Raw genomic sequence first — 21,637 nt, 5'->3', positions numbered from 1 at the left:
CCAATACAATAAGCAATTATTAAACTATGTCTCTAATTAATATATTTAAAAGCACTATTACTAATTCGCTCCTATTACTAATTCATATGAACCACTATTAATATGAACCACTATTACTAATTCGTTAATATGAACCACTATTACTAATTCGCTCCTATTACTAATTCATATGAACCACTATTAGCTGCCGTTAGGGTAGGTTAGGTGACTTGCATTGATATTGGAATTGGTTAGCCTCTTTTCTTCCTGGATTTTTTGTTACCTAGCTAGAAAATAAGAAGAACTACCTCGTCAAAACACGTTGGACAAACATATCCTTTGACGAGAGAAGCATATCCATTGTCGGGGGAAAAAGTTGATTGAGACTGCAAATTGCAAAAGTTTCAAAGATTTTTCAGTTGCGGATTGGGTTAAAAAAACAAAAAACACGTACAATTAGCTTGCAAGGAGCTATATAGCTTGTGAAGAAAAAAGGCGCGAGGCTGTGAACTGTCCAACAAAGATTCAAGATTGACGGCCCTACGGCTAAGAATGACAAAAAATAGTCTCGCATTGTCACGTTGTCGGACGGAAAAGAACTGGACAAAAACTTACTTCCACTCTGGGGTACCACGTTTACAATCCTACAAGAGGGCATGAAGGTTTTGCATTATTATTCTTTTTCTTTTTCCTGCCGAGGGAAGAAACACTGAAAAGGAAGGGTAAAATAAACTGATCAATTTCAAATTTAGGTCTCATATGAGATTGTGGTGTTTTTTTTTATTATAAAAGAGTACTTTTTAATGCTAAAAGTACTTTTGATACCTTTGGTGAACGTCGCTCCATAAAATTAGAAGTTGAAGTTTTGGTGCTAAAACTAAAAGCACTTTTAACACAAGCTCAAATTTAGTGTTTTTATAATAGCTTTTGAATTTTTAAAATAAAATATTAGATTTAATCATTTTATCCTATAATCGGTCCGTTTGGATTAATTATTTTTTTGGGGTGTTTTTAAAAAAATTTTTTACTGTAGCAGAGTTTTTAAAGTATATTTTGGGATATTTAAGAGTAATAGAGTTTTTAAAATATATTTTGGGATATTTTTTAAACATAAAAAAAAATTACACTACTTTTTAGAGTACTTTTTAAAAATTTTTATAGTTTTTAAAAAACTAAATAATCCAAACAGAAATATATTTAAAAAAATTTTAAATTACACATTATCCAATAAATATTTAATAAATATTTTTGTTAAAAACTTCATTGGTGCACTACTTTTCAACGAGTTACCGAACCAAAAGTCGTCCGTAGTGCTTTGATACTCCAAATCATCTAGTGGGCTTTATCTTATCATACATGTTGTTTCGGAAAACTGACCAATAGTTTCTTTAGATTCCACGGGTTGCTCGAAATCCGCCAGGTATTTGGTCATTCCGACCAACAGTGATTCGGCATCAACTGCAGAACCTCATCTATTGATTCTGGAAGCAATACATGACACGTCCAACTTGCCTTTAAAGTTTCGGTCCACATTCACTTAATTGATCGACCAAATGAACCTTTCTGTGCCTTTAAAGTTTCGGTCCAGAGTCACTTATTAATTGATCGAGAAATGAACTTTTTTGTCGATAAAAACAAGAATGATACTTCGTTATTGTTAACTAACGGTCCCTTTAATTCTCTTTGCGGGGTCTCATTATTTTTCAGTAATATATGATTTCTTCAAATTCAAATAAATGTGTAGTAAATCCGTCTGATCTAACGATACTTCAATCTTCATAAGTGGAGTAGTCTAGAAATTATTGGTTGACCAAAAAAAAAAAAGACTTCATTATTATTAAGGAGGTAATCATTAACATTTACAATAAATTGATCAGTAGCCTATGTGCACCGATCCACAATTATTGAATGATGATATCAAGCTATAACAAATTGATCAATATCCTACATGTACCGATCCACAATTATTGGATGATGATCTCGAACTGTATGTATATCTTTTCTTTTATACCGTAACATGTATAATCTATTTTATTCTAATCTAATAGGAAGGAAGTTGTATGAGGGGTTAGAAGAAAGAGATCGTCTTGATCAGAAGAGTGTCGTACTACACATCCTCCCTCTGCAAGGGTAGGGTTTCAAACTTCCGATCTATGGTGAGAAAGAAAGAAAATTTTCATAATAAGCAGTATTACTTTTAAGGGATTAAAAGAAAGAAAAAAAAATCCTTATTCAAAGACACCCCAAGTTCTATGGGGGCATTCTAAAATGCCTGCTGGAAGGGTCTCCTTGCTAACCTGTTATATTCCAATCTGCAAAGCCTTTCAGATTTAAGGACCACAACTACAAAGCACTGAACAGATGATTATAGGATTGACCAGTCCATCATGTACTTTTCCTTTTTTGATGTGGGTAGGAATTGTACTTGAGAGTGGACATAAAGCCAACTTTGGGAAGGAGAGTTCCAAGTTCCAACAAGCCATTTCTTATAAAATTTGGGGATAATTTCAGAAACCTCCCCTGAGGCTCCCCTGAGGTTTCTGACATTTATACTTACCTCCCCTGTGGTTTGAACAATTACACTGACCTCCCCTGAGGTTACTAATCCTTTACAAATTCAGTCTAAATGATTAAAATATTATTTTAGAGAGTGAAATTAGAATTTTGTACCTGATTTGTCCTTTGTGCCACATGTCCAATGAATGGCAAAGTATTACAAATTAATTAACAATTAATAAATTTTAACGAGCGTAGTTTATAGGCAAATACGTATTGCCTATTTAAAGTACCAGCTCTTTACATGAATTTTATTTTCAAACATTTACTTTATCATAAATATTTATTCTCAAATACAGATTTGTATTTACTCTCAAATATTTAATTTTTGTTAAATACAAAACCTACTAGTTTTTCTTCCGTAGAAATATTAATATAACATTTTTTCAATTTCAATTATAAATATTTATGTATTTAACATAAATTAAATGATTCAGAATAAAATACTCATAAAGAGCTAATACTTTACTCATGTAATAGATGAAAGCCATAAAAAATTAACATTTTATAGGCCATTTCTTTTTTTTAATTTTAATTTATATTAAATAGATAACCTATCGATTTTCTTTTTACAAGAATATTATTGTAACACCTTTTAATTTTTAATTACAAATATTGATATATTTATTATAAATTAAATATTTAAAAATAAAATACCTGTAAAGAGCCGGTATTTTAAATAAGTTATGCGTGTTTGCCTATAAACTACACTCCTTACTTAAATCAATAAACTACACTCCTTAACTTAAATCAATAAACTATACTCCTTATTTTAAATAGTGTAGTTTATAGGCAAATACGCATATCCTATTTAAAGTATCGGCTCTTTACAGATATTTTGTTTTCAAATATTTAATTTATGATAAATATATTAACATTTGTAATTAAAAATTAAAAAGTGTTAAAGTAATATTCTTGCAAAAAAAAATCAGTAGGTTATCTATTTAATATAAATTAAATATTTTTTAAAAAATAAATGGCCTTATAAACTATTAATTTTTTATGACTTTCATCCATTACATGAGTAAAGTATTGGCTCTTTATGGATATTTTATCCTGAATCATTTAATTTATGTTAAATACATAAATATTTATAACTAAAATTGAAAAAGTGTTATATTAATATTTCTACGGAAGAAAAACTGGTAGGTTTTGTGTTTAACAAAAATTAAATATTTGAGAGTAAATACAAATCTGTATTTGAGAATAAATATTTGTGATAAAGTAAATGTTTGAAAGTAAAATACATGTAAAGAGCTGGTCCTTTAAATAGGCAATACGTATTTGCCTATAAACTACGCTCGTTAAAGTTTATTAATTATTAATTAATTTGTACTACTTTGCCATTCATTGAACATGTGGCACAAAGGACAAATCAGGTACAAAATTCTAATTTCACTCTCTAAAATAATATTTTAATCATTTGGACTGAATTTGTAAAGGATTAGTAACCTCAGGGGAGGTCAGTGTAATTGTTCAAACTACAGGGGAGGTCAGTGTAAATGTCAGAAACCTCAGGGGAGGTTTCTGAAATTATCCCTAAAATTTGAGATGAAGCCAGTGCAACACAAAAATTAGGGAGGGGTGTTCAAAGGCCTAGCTGATTTTTTTTTTTTTTTTTGGTTTGAAGTTCTAATAAATGGTTTTCAAGTTTGTCAATCTTTGGATTTTTAAGTTAATTTTAGGGCAAATTACATTTTACCCCCTGTGATTTAGTATTTTTTACATAATTCCCTATGGTTTCAAAAGCTATACATAACCCCCTCATGGTTTGAACTTCTAAAAATATCGAAATTATTTTTATAAATACATGACACATTAACCCTGTATAATTTTTATATTTTACCATATAACCCTCTTATAGTTTAATATTTTATCATATAATCCCTTATGATTTTCAAAATATACACATAACCCCCTTGGTTAATAAATAATTTTTAACTTTACATAAGGGTATTTTTGACATTTTAGATGGTTCCGTTATGAATGGTCATTCTTGTCACTTTGACACTTTAATCCAAATTATAAGGTGGTTATATATAGCTTTTGAAACTATAAGGGGATTATATAAAAAATGTTAAACCACAAGGGATAAAGTAAAATTTGCCCTTAATTTTATTTTTAGTTTATCGATTAGACAACGTGAAATGGCGAAATTTAATTAGTTTATAACTTTTGACTATAATGATGATTGGCCCATTGCAAAAACTCCAATCTACCAACTTTTAGTAACCAAACCGGCAGATCCAATAATTAAAAGAGATCAAATACATTTCCCCACAAAAATAATTACATAGACGCAACAATCAGCACCATATAGTTGTGCGGTGGGTTGGATAGTACCGGAGAAGAAGTGTAAACGCAAGATTTTGAATTCGAATTTTCTCATTTACACTAGAAAAATATTATATGCTTGTTCTCGAGCGGCTGAGTCCTTTCTAAACACGGCAGTTGAAGGGGAGAAGGATACAAGGGATGTAGGGTGCGCTTTCTAAATATGGCAGTTTATGGTTTGAATTCTAAACATAATATTTGGAGGTGAGAAGAATGCAGGAAGGGGTATGAGATTAAAAAAAATCATATACTTGTTTGGATTGACTTAGTAAGCACATTCAATGAAAATAGAATCCCATGATCTCTTAAAGGGAAAAAAAAGCAGAGAAAGAAGAATTAGCTGCTTGTTGATGATAATGTTGCAGAATTGCTTTATCTAGCAATCGACCATATATATCCAGCTCAATATGTTCAAATAAGGAACGAAGTACCAAGTCTTGAAGGCGTACCTGACAACAAAAGCGGTTCACTATGCAGGTGGATTTCTCAATGGTACGATAACTCGGGAGATAATTTCAGAAACCTCCCTTGAGGTTTCTAACAAATTTATCTAGTGCTTTTGAGATTTTTAATATTACTATCTCCCTTAATCTTATAAAATGATCATAATAATCTTAATATTTTAATATTTTTCATGCAATTAAACGATTCGCTCCTAATCTTATACATATGAATGCATCACAAAATTAGAAATTTAATGTAAACAAAAACAAGATTCACTCATGGAATAATCAATTATGTGTTGGATACAATTTTAATATATTACAAATTAAATTTAGTTTTGCTTGGAGGATTCGGAAATGAATAAAAAAAGATGTAAGCTGTAGGTTTAATAAGAACGGAGTTGGTGTTGGTACTCCAATATTTGCGAGGCATGATGCTATATTAATGCAATTGGTGAAATTTTTTGAAATTAACAGTGCTGATATATTTTTTTTCTTTTTAACTTAAATTGAGGTTTTAAAATTTAGAGGCTGATGGTGGCAGTGACCATGGTGATAATGGTACTAATTTGAAATGTGAAAATATGAAAGGTTTAAATAGTAGAGATGAGGTTTGAAATGTGAAAATATGAGATTTTGTGCATGTTTCATATTTTTTAAAGAATTTTATAAGAAAGTAAAATGAATTCCATAATTTCACGAGTGCATTTTGGGTTATTAGACAGAAAGGTTTATATGATTTTGTTGCTAATGGCTTTTTAAAGAATGAATATAAATATTTTGTCTAATCTAAAGCTCCTACAAAAGTAAATTGGATACAAAAACTGTAAATACCGGAATTTGATTGATTTACTAGAATGTCGAAAATCAATTAAGTAATATATCGAAAATCAATTAAGCAATACGATTGTCCAAGTATTTGATTAGAAAAAATTTATATAATTAGAGAGAAAAGCAATAGCGAGGAGCTTAATAGAGTAAGGTGGTGTAGTTTCTAGTTAGAACATCCACCAGAGTTCGACTCTGTAACAAAAATGAGAAAAGAATCTAACAATCTAAAAAAGGGTTGGAGTTTGAAGTGGGACTAGGTCCTTTTTTTGACAAAACAAAAAAAAAATGAGGAGCTCAATAGAGTAAGTTCCTCTTTGCACGAAATTCAAATAATTTAACTTAGACAAATCAAACCCCTTTCAACGTAAACGTAATTATTACTTCTCTGACACAAAAAGTACGATATGATTTTGATTGCAACTCTTTCGCCTGACGTAATGTATAAGATTACGTGCAAGGAATTTCATGATCGTGAGGGAATGGAGTGGTAGGTTCTTGTTGAAAAAATGAATACAAACAAATCTTAGGGATACTTTCGGAAACCTTGAGGTTTTTAACAATTTCACTTAAGCCCTATTTGAAATGCTATTTTTAAGAATTTTTATAGAAAAATATATTATAACAATTTGATATATGTAAGATAAAAAAGTGATTAAAATACCTCTCTTAAGTTTCAAACAAAGCCTTAGTTCTTTTAAAGTTCCAAAAATTATGTATACCTCTCTTAAGTTTATTATTTTGGTAACAAAAACTATTCAATGATCAAAATTTTAAATGAATAACCCAAAATGCCCTCATGAATTTTTTTAAGTTCATTTTACCTTCTTATAAAATTCTTCAAAAAAGATATGAACTATGCATAAAATCTCAAACCCACTTTCAACCATCATCTCTATTATTTTAAACCTTCATCTCAAATTAGTACCATTATCACCATGACCACTACCACCACCACCACCAGTCCCTAAATTCTAAACGATCAATCTAAGTTACAAAAGAAAAAAAAAAACAGTACTGCTAAGCTCAAAGAATTTCATCAACTGTCCTAAATTCTAAAAGATCAATCTAAGTTACAAAAGAAAAAAAAACAGTACTGCTAAGCTCAAAGAATTTCACCAACTGTATTAATGTAACATCCTATCCCTCAAATGTTAAAGTACCAACACATGCCTTGTCCTTTTTTAGCAATCCAAACCTTTAGCTTACATCCTCTTTTATTTATCTTCAGATCCTTCAAACAAAGTTAAAATTAATTTTTAATATGTTAGAATTATGTTATGACATAATTAATTATTCTATGAGTGAATCTTGTTTTTGTTTCCATTAAATGTTTAATTGTGCGGTGCATTCCTATGCACAAGATTAGAAGCCTATTTTTTAATTGCATAAAAAACATTAATATATTAAGGTTATTATGATCATTTTATAGGGTCAATAAAAGATAAGTGTAATATTAAAAATCTAAAGATTGCTAAGTGAAATTATTAGAAACCCTCGAGGGAAGTTTCTGAAATTCTCCCCAGATCTTATCGTTTTCATCATTGAAACTCGGAGACGATTATGTGCGGAAAGTCGCTACTCGCTGCTAGTGGCTGGATGCAGGAGGCTCCCTGGCTGGGAATAGAAACAAGAAAAGTTTCGGAAGGTCAGATGCTTATAACGACCACACGAGGAGCGCCACAGGGCAGATGGATCCGTTTCTCTATTAAGAAACAAGGAATTTGTCACGCACGCTTTATATGGCGTTACTAGTGATTACATACTGGCCGGACGTGATTGTTTCCATGCATCGAAGCTCAAGGAAGTGTTTTAGAATCCGGGCATAGATGATTTGCACCAAGAATTAAAGGCCATTTAGATGATGTGTTTTTTAGGTGCTTGTATAAAATTTTATTGTAAAATTTGAAAAAAAAATTTTTATAGAGAAAGGAAAAAAAAAAGAAAGAAGTGGACATGAGTATCTGATGGTTTCGGTGGCGGTGGATTGGCCTGCGGCGATAGCGATGAAAGTGGAAATGGTTAGGAGGTGGTGATAGAGGAGAGGAATGAGTGTGTAATTTTAAAGTGTTTTGAGGTGCGTATTTTGAAAATATTATTATTATTTTTAGAGTTAGTGTAGTCAGTTATTAAAAATTTCATCTAACAAAAACATCCCCAAAAAAATACAGGAGAGAGTAGGTAAAATTAAATAGAAAAAGTATAAGTGTATTAACAAATGTCCGGTGGGCATCTGTTAGAAAAATCATTTTAAAATATCAAGCGGTGAAAAGTACTAATCGGTAGAGTTTTATATTTTTCTTCAGTGCACCCAAAGGTATACTTTACAAATCCGAGAAGTTTCGTATTCAGAATCTGGCTGGCGCACACTTAATTGGACGCAAGCATAAAGACCGGCTTCTTTATCACCATCGTAAGCATGTACTAACAAGTAGGGCAAACCAATATGGAGGTCAGACCAATTCTCTCAAATCTATTGCTATATATTCTATCTCTTTATTCTTAAATTTTAGGATTCTCCACCTCTATTATTTAGATACATAAATTTTTAAGCCTTGTGCGATCAAACATACCGATTGAGAGAGTTTAATACTTGTAACTTCCAAAACTTCTAGAAAGCCCCATTTGGACAGCCATTTTCCACCGGAAAATTGCGTCATTTTTCATGATCACATTTCTCTATTATGTTTTTTTCTCACATATATCAAATAACTACAGTAATTTTTTTACAAAAAATTCTAAAAAATGCAATACAAACAAAGCCACTTTATGACCTCAAGTCTCTGCGATGTAAAGTATAACCACACTTCTAGTCCTTGATAATTTATGAACCTTTTTTTTTTTTTTTTTTTTGGTTGAGAGTGCAGACTGCAGACTGCCTTTCCATGCACATGGTTTGACTGAATTGACCATTCTTGAATTTAAAGTCATTATCAGTAGGAAACAAGTTATCGTTTTCCTGTACCACATTGCCCTATATTAGTCACAACGATTTCTCTCCTCTATCATGTATTAGGAATCTCTTTTTTTTTTTTTTTTTTTTTTTTGATAAAGACCAAATTTCATTGACGAATTGCTGGAAATTGTCCAGCATGATTTCATTTATATCGTTGCTTTAATGGCATATTAAACATATACTGGATTGCATCTGCAATTTAACGGATGCAATAGATTTGAAAAATGTAAAAAATTTTAAATTGTTCTCTAATAAGATAAATCATTGCAGCTCCCTTCTGTGCACATTGCAATCATCAAATTTGCTAATCAAAGGATTCAACTCTAATAATGATGATGAGACATGTTGAGAGCTTTCTTCTTTATATGTTGCAATCGCCAAATCTACTAATCGACAGTTTTCAACTCCAATAATGATAATGAAGCCTATCGAGAGAGGTCGAAAACCCAAAAAAGTCAAATCTAAAATAAATTTGAATCTAACAATAAAAGAAGAAAAAAATTGAAAATTCTCACTATCAACTCAAAGAGAAATAGAAATTTCTTATTAGGAAACTTTAGAGAGAACTCTAGCTAAGAAACTTAGGAGAGATTTTATTAAAAAAAATAAAATAAAATGAAATATATGGGACCCTTGAAAAGGAAGGTCTTATGAAAAGAGGAGGAAAAGCAGAGAAGTTGAAGTAAAAGGAAGGTCTTATGAAAAGAGGAGGAAAAGCAGAGAAGTTGAAGTAAAAGAAAGGAGGGAACTCGCGAAGCCTTGTGCGTCCCGATTTTGGAATAATCTTGAAGGCATATTAAGTGCAAGTCAAGTCATGGTGAGAAGATAATGTGATAATGGCCTTTGCGATGTAACCTCCTCACAAGTTTTTCTACAAGAGTTGTTTCCATCTCGGAGATTTTTTTTTTTTTTTTGAAAAGCATCTTCGACAATTCAAGTCTAATTTTTCCAAAAGCGATCCAATAAAGAGAGAAGACTACACTAGGCGCAGTTTGAAATCCATTCCAATCTAAAGACACGTTATATAAGCCTTAATCTAAATGGTAATGATCATTACCGCAGAAAATGTGTCAATATAAGATTGAAAGTGGTAAATAAAAAAAATTCCTTATTTGTCTCTCTGATAAAGAAAAAATAAGCACTAAAATTAGTGATTTTGTACATTTGTGGCTTGTTGAAAACGTTATTAAGGCCCTGTTTGATAACATTTAAATTTAATGAATTCAGATTTTTAATATGTTCAGAAACGTTTGATAATAAAAAATTGAACATTTGAATTAATTAAGTGATACAGAATTTTCTAGATAAAATTTTTTCTAAAAAATAAGTGATAAACTACTCACTTATCTGAATGTGTATCATTGAATGTGATATACACTCAAATATATTTGACTTAATATTTAACAATTCAATAATTTAATGGATTCAGATTTCATATTTTAGATTTCAAATTTCAATTTCCAGACTTTAATTTTATCAAATATACCCTAAGATATTCATCATGATTCATGAGTAAGAGAGAAGACTTGACCTATAAAGTGTGAAAGCAACCGATAGTGTCTATTCTGGTTTAAAAAAAAAAAAGAAAGAAAAATCTACGGCCGCTGCAGATATAGAGATTTATTCTTCAAGACCCAGGCGCCATCCTATTTAGACTTTTAAAATAACCTTTTCTTTGGCTCGAAAGGCTCCTTATTACTAGTGTTACCAGAAAAATACAAACAAGATAGAATTCAGAATCCATTTTCCAAATTTGATTGTCATTTTTATTTTCTTTGTTGAATTGTCGTGGCCTAATGGGAAGAGCATTCTAGGCAAGTGTGATTGAGCAAGTTCCGTCCTAGAGTGCTTTTCCAAGAACTTTCCTTCAAATTCAAGAAATGGCAGAAATTGGCAAGCGTTTCATAAGTCAATACCTAAATAAGGGTTGGCACTTGGCAGCTAGCATTTCTGTGGTCTTTCAACAGTTTCATTGTGGCAGGGACATGAGATTAGATTTGAAGTACCATACCATGGCTCCAATGAATCAAGTTTTGTGGTTGCTTTTCTGACACGATAGCAAGCACGCAGGAATTTGAAACCTTTGCAAATTTATTGTATACTATATACTCCACTTATGCTTCTATATATCACGGAAGTTTGATTTTATGTGCACCCCAAACTGCAGGCTGCCTCTTCATTTTGCCCATAATGCGATACTGAGGAAAACAGAGATCCGAAAAGGGGACAAAAGGGAAGATGATGAAATGCAAAGAAAAGGGAACAAGAAAACGAATGGAAAAATGAAGTTGGAAATACATTGGGAGATAATCAAGAAACTAGTTATTGACGGGAGAGTTTGGTTCTCGCTTTACATAATATGTACTATAATGTCGGTTAAACAAGTTAATAATGCATGGAAAACGTAAATCCAGGTCCGTGGGAGTATTGATTTAGTCCCTCCTCCCCAGTAATCTTACAAACTTGTGATCTAGAATCAAGATGATGGTACCATCAAGTTAAACTCATCAAAACGACCATATTTTTCTCAAAAACAGGTTTATCTAGAAAAGAAAACTGGTACTGGATTCTCATGCATGGACGTTTGTGTACTTAAAACCGGATTGCATGATATGATCACTCCGTTCATATTGGAAAACTATCTTTAAATACTGTATCAGTGAAATGAATTACGTATGTAGCCTCTTTATCACCTAATCAAATGGTCAAAAAAAAAAAAAAAACTCATCTAAATTGGAGAAGTAGGTAGAATTTATGTTTGGAGTCAAGACACGACAAGAAGAGCATATCTTAATCTATTGGAGAGCAAATCTGTTGATGAATTAATTGGCTAGTTGGGTATCAATAATAAGGATATTAATTCTAATGATAATGCCTGTTATGTTTTTGCTTCAATTATTGAGTAAATTAGGATCCCACCTGAATCTGTGTCAAAAAAAAAAGTCCCCTATATTTGCCTTTCCATGTCTGCATTTTCTCCTTACTTGAGCCGGTTAATCATTACTTGGTAACAGAAATCAAAAACTTCGAAAGCAAAACGAAGAAAACAAAGTTATGGGTAAATCCTTAATAAAATTTTCCCATCTAAGGCAGCAAATCCATTGATGCGGTTGTGCATCGATAATAAGGTAGGTGTGGTGTTTTTCCTTGATTAACTTTAAAGGCTATGTCCCAACTGCAGCTAAGTGCGAAACAAAACATTTCTTTTTAATTCCTTTCTGACTTTTCACAGAAAATTGCATATCCGCATATCTTCATACTTGAATCGATTAACCACAGTTGCCCTTTTTTCATTTGGGGTGTTGAATAATCACATGGCATACATAGATGCTTGGTAACATAAGCGAAAAACTTCAAAAAAGAAAGAAAGAAAGGAAAGTCTAAACACTAAGTCTCTAATTGAATAATTTGGAGGACTTGTTAATAAAAAATTTGTTTCCTTTGTTTTAATTAACTTATGAGATCAAACTTCACTTTTTTTTTTTTCTTTCAAAAAGTCAACATTAAATTGAGATTCCAGTTCATAAACCCTTCCCAAGTAAGCCAGCTTCAAAGTGCAACATTATGCTGGTCCCTGACTATAATTCATAGTTTTTGCACAGTTAGTAAGGGGTTGTCGGGAATATGGTGCGGGAGAGAAGATGCACTCCCCTGTTTGAGGAATTGCCGAAAGAAGCTTATATGAATTAGGCACAAACAAATACTGCAAATCCAAGAAAGTTGCATTGCTAGGTGGTCCTGTGGATAAGAACTCAATACTTGTGAAGCATGGGGTTAATGCAAGTATCTTACCAACTTGTTTATGCAAACTCTAAATAATCTTACTAGCTAAAATGAGATAGCTGGACGGTCATATATCTTGCATGGCTGGTCAGACGACTCACAGAAGTCCCAACACCCCAGAATTTTAAAGTTTTAAACATCTATCCCTTGAATAGTTCTTCCACTACCAACCCAATATCGAGCAAATAATTTATCTCGTCAATGGTGCAAAGTTAGCACATGGGCGGACTACCCCCTAAAATCAATCATAGGTGACATGCATATATTGTACGTAGCTCATATATTGGTTGGTGTCAGGACTGTAAATGAATAGAATTGAATGGAACTTTTCATAGTTTGAGTTCAATTTAAAATTTTGGATTCGAATTTGAATTTGAACTTGAATCCTATACGAGTTCAAAATCTAAACTCGAGTTCGATTCGATTTAAAACTCTGATGGGTGAGAACTCGATTTGAGAGTTCAAAAATTTATTTAATTCTTCAATTTCAATATTAAATTTACACTAATATACATATAATATCTATATAATAAAATAATAAATACATAATTGATATAAAATATTGACAGATGCGGTTGTCAACACTTGTTCGATGGCTGCAAATCCGAACTGTTCCTTAAGGGTTCAATTTGTTTACGACGCAGGAGTTATGCGTTTCCGCTCCATTCTTTACCCTCTGCACTCCACTGAAGGAGGCTCCAACCTTATATTTGAGCGCGAAGGGCTGTTTTTGAAGCGCTTATATAAAACTCCGGTTTTATGCCTTCTTCCAATAATTGTTCTTTACTTACCACCTCTATATAAGATGCCAAAAACTTCTTTTCTTGATTAAGAAGCCCTTAGCAGCAGGAGTGTTGAAACTTGAAAGAGGTGAGGTTCCCTCATCTTGCTAGGAGCTCTTTTTTCTGACAACATTTCTTTATCTTAGGTTGGGGTTTGCTCTTGTCTAAATGTTCTGCCCTTTTGTTTTCTGTAAATGGCCATTTTGCAGAAATTTGACATCTTTTCAAGTAGTCTTTGTTGATGGATAATTCAGCGAGCTCGTGGTTTTCTCAACTGGTAACAGATTTCATTCATGCGAAGTAATACTATTGATGTCTTCCCTTTCTTGATCTTTGATAAGTTTTCATGTTGGACATCGACCAGTTTAGGTAGTAATGGCTTGCACTTTTTTCCTAGTTTGAATAACACATATATGGCGGAATTCGGGTAATATTTCTTTCTCCATTATCAGTCCTGTGAAGATATTTACTATATCTCCTCCTCTTTCTTTCGTCGTCATTTCTGTTCGTGTTTACTACGAATGGTGAAGTGTAGTAGAAAGGTCATAGTATGACTGAGGGAGAATATTGAATCCAAGAGCAAAGAGACTACACGACAAATAGATAAATACATGCAGAGATGGACCTTCAGGGTGCAGGAAAAGGGCAGCTGTCCCCAAAAATATAAGATATTGTATGATTTTGGCATAATGGCATAGCTTTAATTTCAACTTAGAAATATAGAGTGGATGTTAGATGGCAAATTGCTTTATTCGTTGTGTAGCGTATAGATTCTTTGGTCAAGCTTAAAATGGTTATACTAGATTCCAACCCAACGGATTCTCAGAAAGGCAAACCAAATTTTGCTGAAAGAGACCTGACACAATATTTTGGCTTATCTTCTTTTTTGTTTGAACTAAGACAAGCCAAGCTTAACTTGACCATTACTAGGCAAAAACATGTGAAAACAAAATTTATGAAAACCATCGGAATCGATTGTCAGTTAAATGAACTGCAGAGTCTTCTGTTTAATTCTGTTGCATTTGCTTTTCCTTTTATTTTATTTCTAGTTGTGGCTTTCGCAAAGTATAGATCACATCAGAGGAAGAAGCTTTCATTTATTGAATAAACGATTCTTACATGACATGCTGCCTTATCTTATTATTAACAGGGAATGGAGGATCCATTGTCCAATGATGACTTTAATATCATGGACTTCTTGAACGATGAATTATCTGCTGCGCCTGCCGACGACTTCCAAAACTCTTCTTTTCCAGAAGGGAATCCGTCTTTCTCCAATATCTTTCCAAGCTGCAACTCCACTCCTGCATTGTGTGAACCTTCAGTGATGGAAGCTCATCCTGTTGGTTTCGAAACCCCAGCCAAACAGCACAAGACTAATAATGGCTACGACTCGTCGAACATCCACAACATGCCAAATTTTGGTCAAGCTTCTTCTTCTCCAATGATTCTCACTTTTGGGAATCCAAATATGCCAGAAATAAATCCTCATCAAGTGACTCTAGGAACCTTGAACCCTGAGGATGATGCAGTGTCTGAGGTTTTGACATCCCATGGTTCATTTGCAAAACTTGATGAGGCTGCTAAAACTACCGTCCAAACAAAAGCAAAGAAACCTGGTGGTCGTGTTAGGCCACCATCACAAACCTATGATCACATAATAGCAGAAAGAAAGCGACGCGAGCAGCTCAGCCAGAGATTCATGGCTCTTTCCGCCATAGTTCCTGGCCTCAAGAAGGTGAGCAGTACCATCTATTTTCTCATCCATAACTAAGGTTTGAGAGAGAGTTATTTTTCATGCCATTGTCACGTTCATGCAGCCTAATTACGGTTACCACAATAGCATCCCCATGAAATTTTATTTGACTACAACTTCATTCATATGCCAAATACGTGCCTATATTTAGCTTTCTACTTGACACTCTGCTCTTTACCGAATCAAGAAAACATTATAGATAGCGGACAATGATAACCGCACTGACTTTACTTCGCACATGCATAGACATTTCACTACATAACTTACACATCAAAATCGTGACAAAGTTTTTTCTGAGAAGAACTTATAATGGTGCAGATGGATAAAAGTTCTATTCTTGGAGATGCCATCGAGTACCTAAAACATCTTCAGGAGAGAGTAAAGACACTGGAGGAGAAAGCTGCTAGGCAAACCATGGAGTCTGTGGTGCTTGTGAAGAGATCACAACTCTTACTTGAAGATGAAGGATCTTCAGATGAGGTGGCTGGCCCGAATGAGCAGCCACTGCCTGAATTTGAAGCTAAAGTGTGCGACAAGAATGTTCTTCTAAGAATACATTGCAAAAATTATAAAGGGGTGCTCATCAAAATTCTCTCTCAGATAGACAAGCTCAATCTTGCTGTACTGAATACTTGTGTTTCCCCATTTGGGAATTTTGCTCTTGACATTACAATTATCGCAGAGGTGAGCTTCTTATATATAGGTCTAGGAACGAATTTAAAGTTCGATATCTTTTTAATCAATTTTCTTCTTATAGATTTTTCTACTATTTAATGATCCCTCGTGGTAATCTTTTCCAGGCGGAGAAAGAAGTCAACCTGACAACAAAAGAACTGGTCGATACTCTTCGATCTGTCCTCCAACAAGGCAAGCATGCCGCTTAGTCTTAAGTAAAAGATCCCAATAAACATTATGTATTAAGACTGCAGTTTGCGAGTGCAAAATCCCTATATTTTATCTTATTTCATTTTCTTTTGGAGTGACGTTATTGGTAATAATGCCTCTCGTGGGGCTCGTTGGCTCAATATGTACTAATTTTGCATAATATATGGTGCTCGTTGTATATGTTTTCTTTAATAATGATTATTCTTCATTCCTAGGGCCCATTGATCTGAAAATGCCCTGGACTACCAGTACCTTATTTTTCTTTTCACAGTTCAACTTTAATTGCTTTGAGAATTCAACTCTCGTCGCTCGTACCTCATCCTTTTCCTGTTCCCATTAGAATAAAGAGATGATACACTAAAAAAGTTCAACTTCAATCATCATGTGCGAAAAATATGTAACTAAACTTGGTACCTCAAGGATGATGAGCAGAAAATAACTTGGCCTCTAATGCATGCTGCATTTGTACCACAGGAAGAAGAAAATCAAACGGTGAAATTAAACGCGATGAAACTTCATCTAAACATTTGAGCTTTACTAAAGAGTATGATAACATACTATAGGCTTATAAATTATGCTATGCGCATCTCACTTTGGGGGGTCAATTAGTTTAGTTCCAAACTTAAAATAAATTCCAAGGCAAAGCTGATTAGCACCATCATAACCAACTCTTTTTTTAAACAACTTTGATGCGGAAGGAGCTAGGGTGAGATTTTTATATGGTTTGGGAATTTTATGGTATGATTTCCATGTGCAACAAACGGTTCTCAATTCTCACCTCCATATACCAAGTTATAGCTAATTTCCTCAACTTGTAATGGTTCAACTTCTCTGAAATATCCAATAGCTATACGGAGTATTCACTAATATATGTACTTTTGGTCAAGGAATAAAGCCACTTTAATTTCATCATCTAAATTATGATATTAGTGCCTAGAAAACGCCTACTGCTGGAGGGTAGTTCCAAAGTAGGGGTGCAAACGCTCGCGAGTGGCTTGATTCAAGCTCGAGTCGAGCTCGAGTTGGTCGAGCCAAAGTCGACCTCGAGTTTGAGTTCAAAACATTAAACTCGTTAGGCTCGTGAGCTCGAGTATATATATATATATATATATATATATATATATATATATTTTTTAAATTTTTTTAATAGTAAAATTACATAAATATCCTTAATATTTTATTATTTATTAAGAAAAAATATTATTTTATTTATTAATTAAAAAATAAAATAATTATTTTTTATTTTTTTCGAGCTTGAACTCGAGCTCGAGTTCGAGTTCGATGAAATTAAGTCAAGACTCGACTCGAAAAGGTCAAAACTTGACTTGATTCGGCTCGTTTGCAGCCCTATTCCAAAGCTACCTTGAAAGTTCATTTTCATCTTTTAATCTGATCTCTCTGTAATTTTCAAAGTCGATTTTCATCTCGATACACAAGTGCGGCTTTTGGCTTCCTTGAGAAGAATAAAATTTTCTTGCTCTTTACTCTTAAGCCTTGGCTTAATTCCTTGGGTGAATTCTGGTAGCGAGTTTAATTAGTTTGATTGTGGCCCCATTTGACAAGTAGTTTTTTGGGTGTTACTGTAACTTAATGTAAAAGGTTTTTAAAAAATTTTTGAAGTGTGTAAATCATATATATATATATATATATATATAATAAAGTTGTATCCTCATACTTATCCCTTTATATTTTGTCTTTCCTATGTGACTTAACGAGACGGCAAGTAGTTTCCTACGTGACTTGCTCTTTTTTTGTTTGGATATATATCAATTCTTATTTCCTATAAAAATTCTTAATATTCTATGATTCTTATTTCCTACCCAAAAAAGGAACTGGAAAGTAATGCGATATAAATAAAAGAGACATAAATCTCCTCTATTAGATATATAGGAATAAATGATAATATATTTTTTTATAGTGTCCTATTCTTTTTTTTTAATAGCTTCATCATAGATTCTTTTTATTTTAAGATAATCTACCCATATATAGAACAACATATAGACAATCTAGACATGAAAATTAAAGAAAGTTAGCCCGAGAAAGTTTTTACAAGACTCACAGTCCCCATGCATAATTGATGTACAAAGAGAAATGGCACTTCATCTGATTGAAAAATTCTAAAAAAGTCCATAAAGAAAATGGAGTGTCATCAACCAAAGAAATAAAATCCCATTATCATAGCTAAAGAAAGATGAGATAAAACATTAGATATTTGTTGAAGTTTTGCACCCCGAAGGCCCCTACTCGATTCTCCGTCCGTAGTGTCCTCCAATCCAAGAGAAAGGTCTCTGTCCGTAGTGTCCTCTGCCCGTCTTTTTTTTAATATATTTCTACTAATAATTCCTTAATCACAATACATCTCTGCTGAGATGGTGGGGAGTATTTCGTGTGTGGACCCACATCATAGAAGTCCATGCACTTAAAGGACTCGATATAGTAGAGGTGGTCTTTTAAGGTCGGTAAAATCTATCTTGATAATGCATTTGTAAATTTATTACGTACAGGTTTATATACATATATAGTACAGGTCACATAAGGTCTTATTTCCTATCCAAAGTTATTTGGACGATTATGGTTTTATTTTTTATAAGAATTTTTAATATTATAGGATTCTTATTTCCTACCTAAAGTTACGTACTTTAAGTAACTTAAATTAAGATAAATATACTTTTAATGTTCTTATCAATATCTCGTTGTATTCTTATCAATTCTTATTTCCTATGTCTACACTACATATAGCCTCTAATATATTGATTTTAAGCATCAAATTCATGTTCAATTGTAAGAGTTTAGTAACATATCTTGAATTTTGTTTTTTTTTTGTTTTATTTTCTATTTGTTTTATATGAAGACATATGATTTAAACAAGTACTTTCATCATTATTTTTGTAGGATTTTTTCTAACATGTTTGTTAATTGATTTTTGTGATCATATACTACGATATTTGTTAATTTGCCTTCAAGAAAAACAACCAAAAACAAAAGGCACTGGAAAGCAATGCGATATAAATACAAGAGACATAAATATCTCTATTAGATACATCTGCAAATTCATTAGTTAATTAAAAGACTCTGACCATTTACTTAATTATAATCTTTACGTATTGTTATATACAAACTTGAATGCGATAAATCATTTATTTTTTTTATACTTAGTTATCCTACTTTGCTATCATGCAGTGATAATAGAAAATAAATAAATGCTGATTTGCACTGACAAATCGAGGAGAATGTTCAAACAGAAAAAAATAAAAACAAGTTTTTGAATAGTAGAATATTATTTGATACTATTTACTGCACTATTTATTTATTTTCAAGTTTTTTGAATGTTATGGTATTGTTGAATGTTTTTTTTCTATTTTTGAATTATTATCCACTAAATTAGATGTTCAAATTTATATTATAAGAATACTTTACATTATAATGCGCACATAGTAATATACTTAAGACAAGTTATAATAGATTATACATTAAATATGTATTTTATATCGATATTTTTATAAATTGACTAAAGTTTATTATTTTTCGACGATTCCCGTTCAACGAATGGGTACAAAACTAGTTTTTGAATATTTTCAAGTGTATAGTTTAAAAATTTTGACAATTTTTTTGAGATTACTGTAACTAAAGTTTTTAAAAACTTGTAGCAGACAAACTTGACAAAAAACTCAAGTGCCAAACTGGTAAGAAGTTTCCTCACTCAGTTTGTTACCAAGGCATCTTGGCAAGAAGTTTCTGGTGAGGTTCTTGCAAATGGTATGCAGAATTGGCATTGGTGAAACAATAGAGCTCAGAAGAAAGTCGAACATAATTTTGTGGGGCAGATCAGATTGGAAGATTAGCATTGACCACTTATGCGTGGAAAGTTGCGGAAAAGGTTGTATTTTGTTGAAGATTGTTGCGGGTGTTGGGGACAAAGTTGTCCGTTGGAAAGGGATACTTGTGGCAAGCTGGAAACGAGGCTAAATACCTTTATTGGTGACTTTGTGCTATTTCCTTGTAGTTGCATACGTTAGGATTATTCTAGCCAGTTTTACATAATCTAATAAAAACTTGAATAGTTACTAAAAAGTTTTGCCATCTGGGACTTTAAGTTTAGAGAAGCTTAATTGTTATCATTACTCGTTTAGCATCATTGGAAATTTGGCAGCAAACATTATAATTGCGAATTAATTTTTCCTACGTCGACGATATGCATATTTTTTTATACATTGTGTTATATAAAGTAAGATTTCAATTTAGAAGCAATGAAGTGTCATGCATCTAAACAACTGGTAAAATAATGTATTTATACTATCAATATTGAAAAAATTAATCTAATATATAATGCTGAGGTAAGCTTCTTGTACATAGATCTAGGGACAGATTTAACTTGATCTCTTTTAATTAGTAATTTTTTTACAAAATTTTGATAGAATTAATGTCCCTTGCATTCTTTCTTTTACTTTTCCCCCATAATGGAGAAAGAATTAAACCTGACATTTTCGTTCTACCCAGTGACGGAGCCAGGATTTTTTCCTTAGGGGGGCCGAAAATTTTTCGCACAAAATTACCTTAATATGTTATGTTTAAAATAATTTTCATTTATTTAAATATATGACATCTTAAAATATCAAATATTAATTTTAATTATAAAGGTATGTCTATTTCATAAATATGTAACATAGTCATAACTAAAATTAAGACAAGAAATAACCTTTGATTAAATATCTTATAATATCACAAACCACCTAAGTAGCACATTATGAGAAGATGCTCCAATATGTCACTTGTGGAAAAACAAATATATAACTATGCAATATAAATATAACTATTTTCAATTAAAAAAAGATAAAAGTTATGTTAGCATACCTTGAAATTTCATCCTCTTTTATTAAAAATAAATTGAGATTTACGTTCTTTTATAGAACTAAATTCATGTATAACTGAATCAATGTTAAATTTTCAAACAACTTCCTTTTTTTTATGTACATTGTTAGGCAATCATTCAAGAAATTATCCTTTATCTTGTTTTGGAGTTTTGTTTTGATTATCTTCATAATTGAAAATGTCCATTCTATAGACTATAGAACGGAGCCAATATTTTTTCCTTGGGGGGGGGGCGGCAAATTTTTCTGAACAAAATTATCTTAATATGTTATATTCAAAATAATTTTTATCTATTTAAATATATAACATCTTAATATATCAAATATTAATTTTAATTATAAAAGTATGTCTATTTCATAAATATGCAGCATAGTCATAACAAAAATTAGGATAAGAAATAACCTTTGATTAAATATCTTATAAGATCACAAACTACCCAAATTGTACATTATGAGAAAATGCTCCA

At 32.0% G+C, this 21,637-nt stretch overlaps 1 protein-coding gene across 1 annotated transcript; it reads left to right on the top strand.

The window, feature by feature from the left end:
* Positions 1-14,603: 14,603 nt before the first annotated feature.
* LOC140035416 (transcription factor NAI1-like) lies at positions 14,604-16,550 on the top strand. Its single transcript, XM_072076315.1, has 3 exons — positions 14,604-15,399; positions 15,736-16,101; positions 16,218-16,550. Exons 1-3 carry the CDS (start codon positions 14,815-14,817, stop codon positions 16,299-16,301), a joined length of 1,035 nt encoding a protein of 344 aa, XP_071932416.1. The 5' UTR covers positions 14,604-14,814; the 3' UTR covers positions 16,302-16,550.
* Positions 16,551-21,637: the final 5,087 nt, after the last annotated feature.

This window comes from Coffea arabica, chromosome 2c (genome assembly GCF_036785885.1).
Source record: "Coffea arabica cultivar ET-39 chromosome 2c, Coffea Arabica ET-39 HiFi, whole genome shotgun sequence".
NCBI lineage: Eukaryota > Viridiplantae > Streptophyta > Magnoliopsida > Gentianales > Rubiaceae > Coffea > Coffea arabica.
The sequence above is the reverse complement of the archived record's forward strand: the minus strand, read 5'-3'. Positions and strand labels throughout refer to the sequence as shown.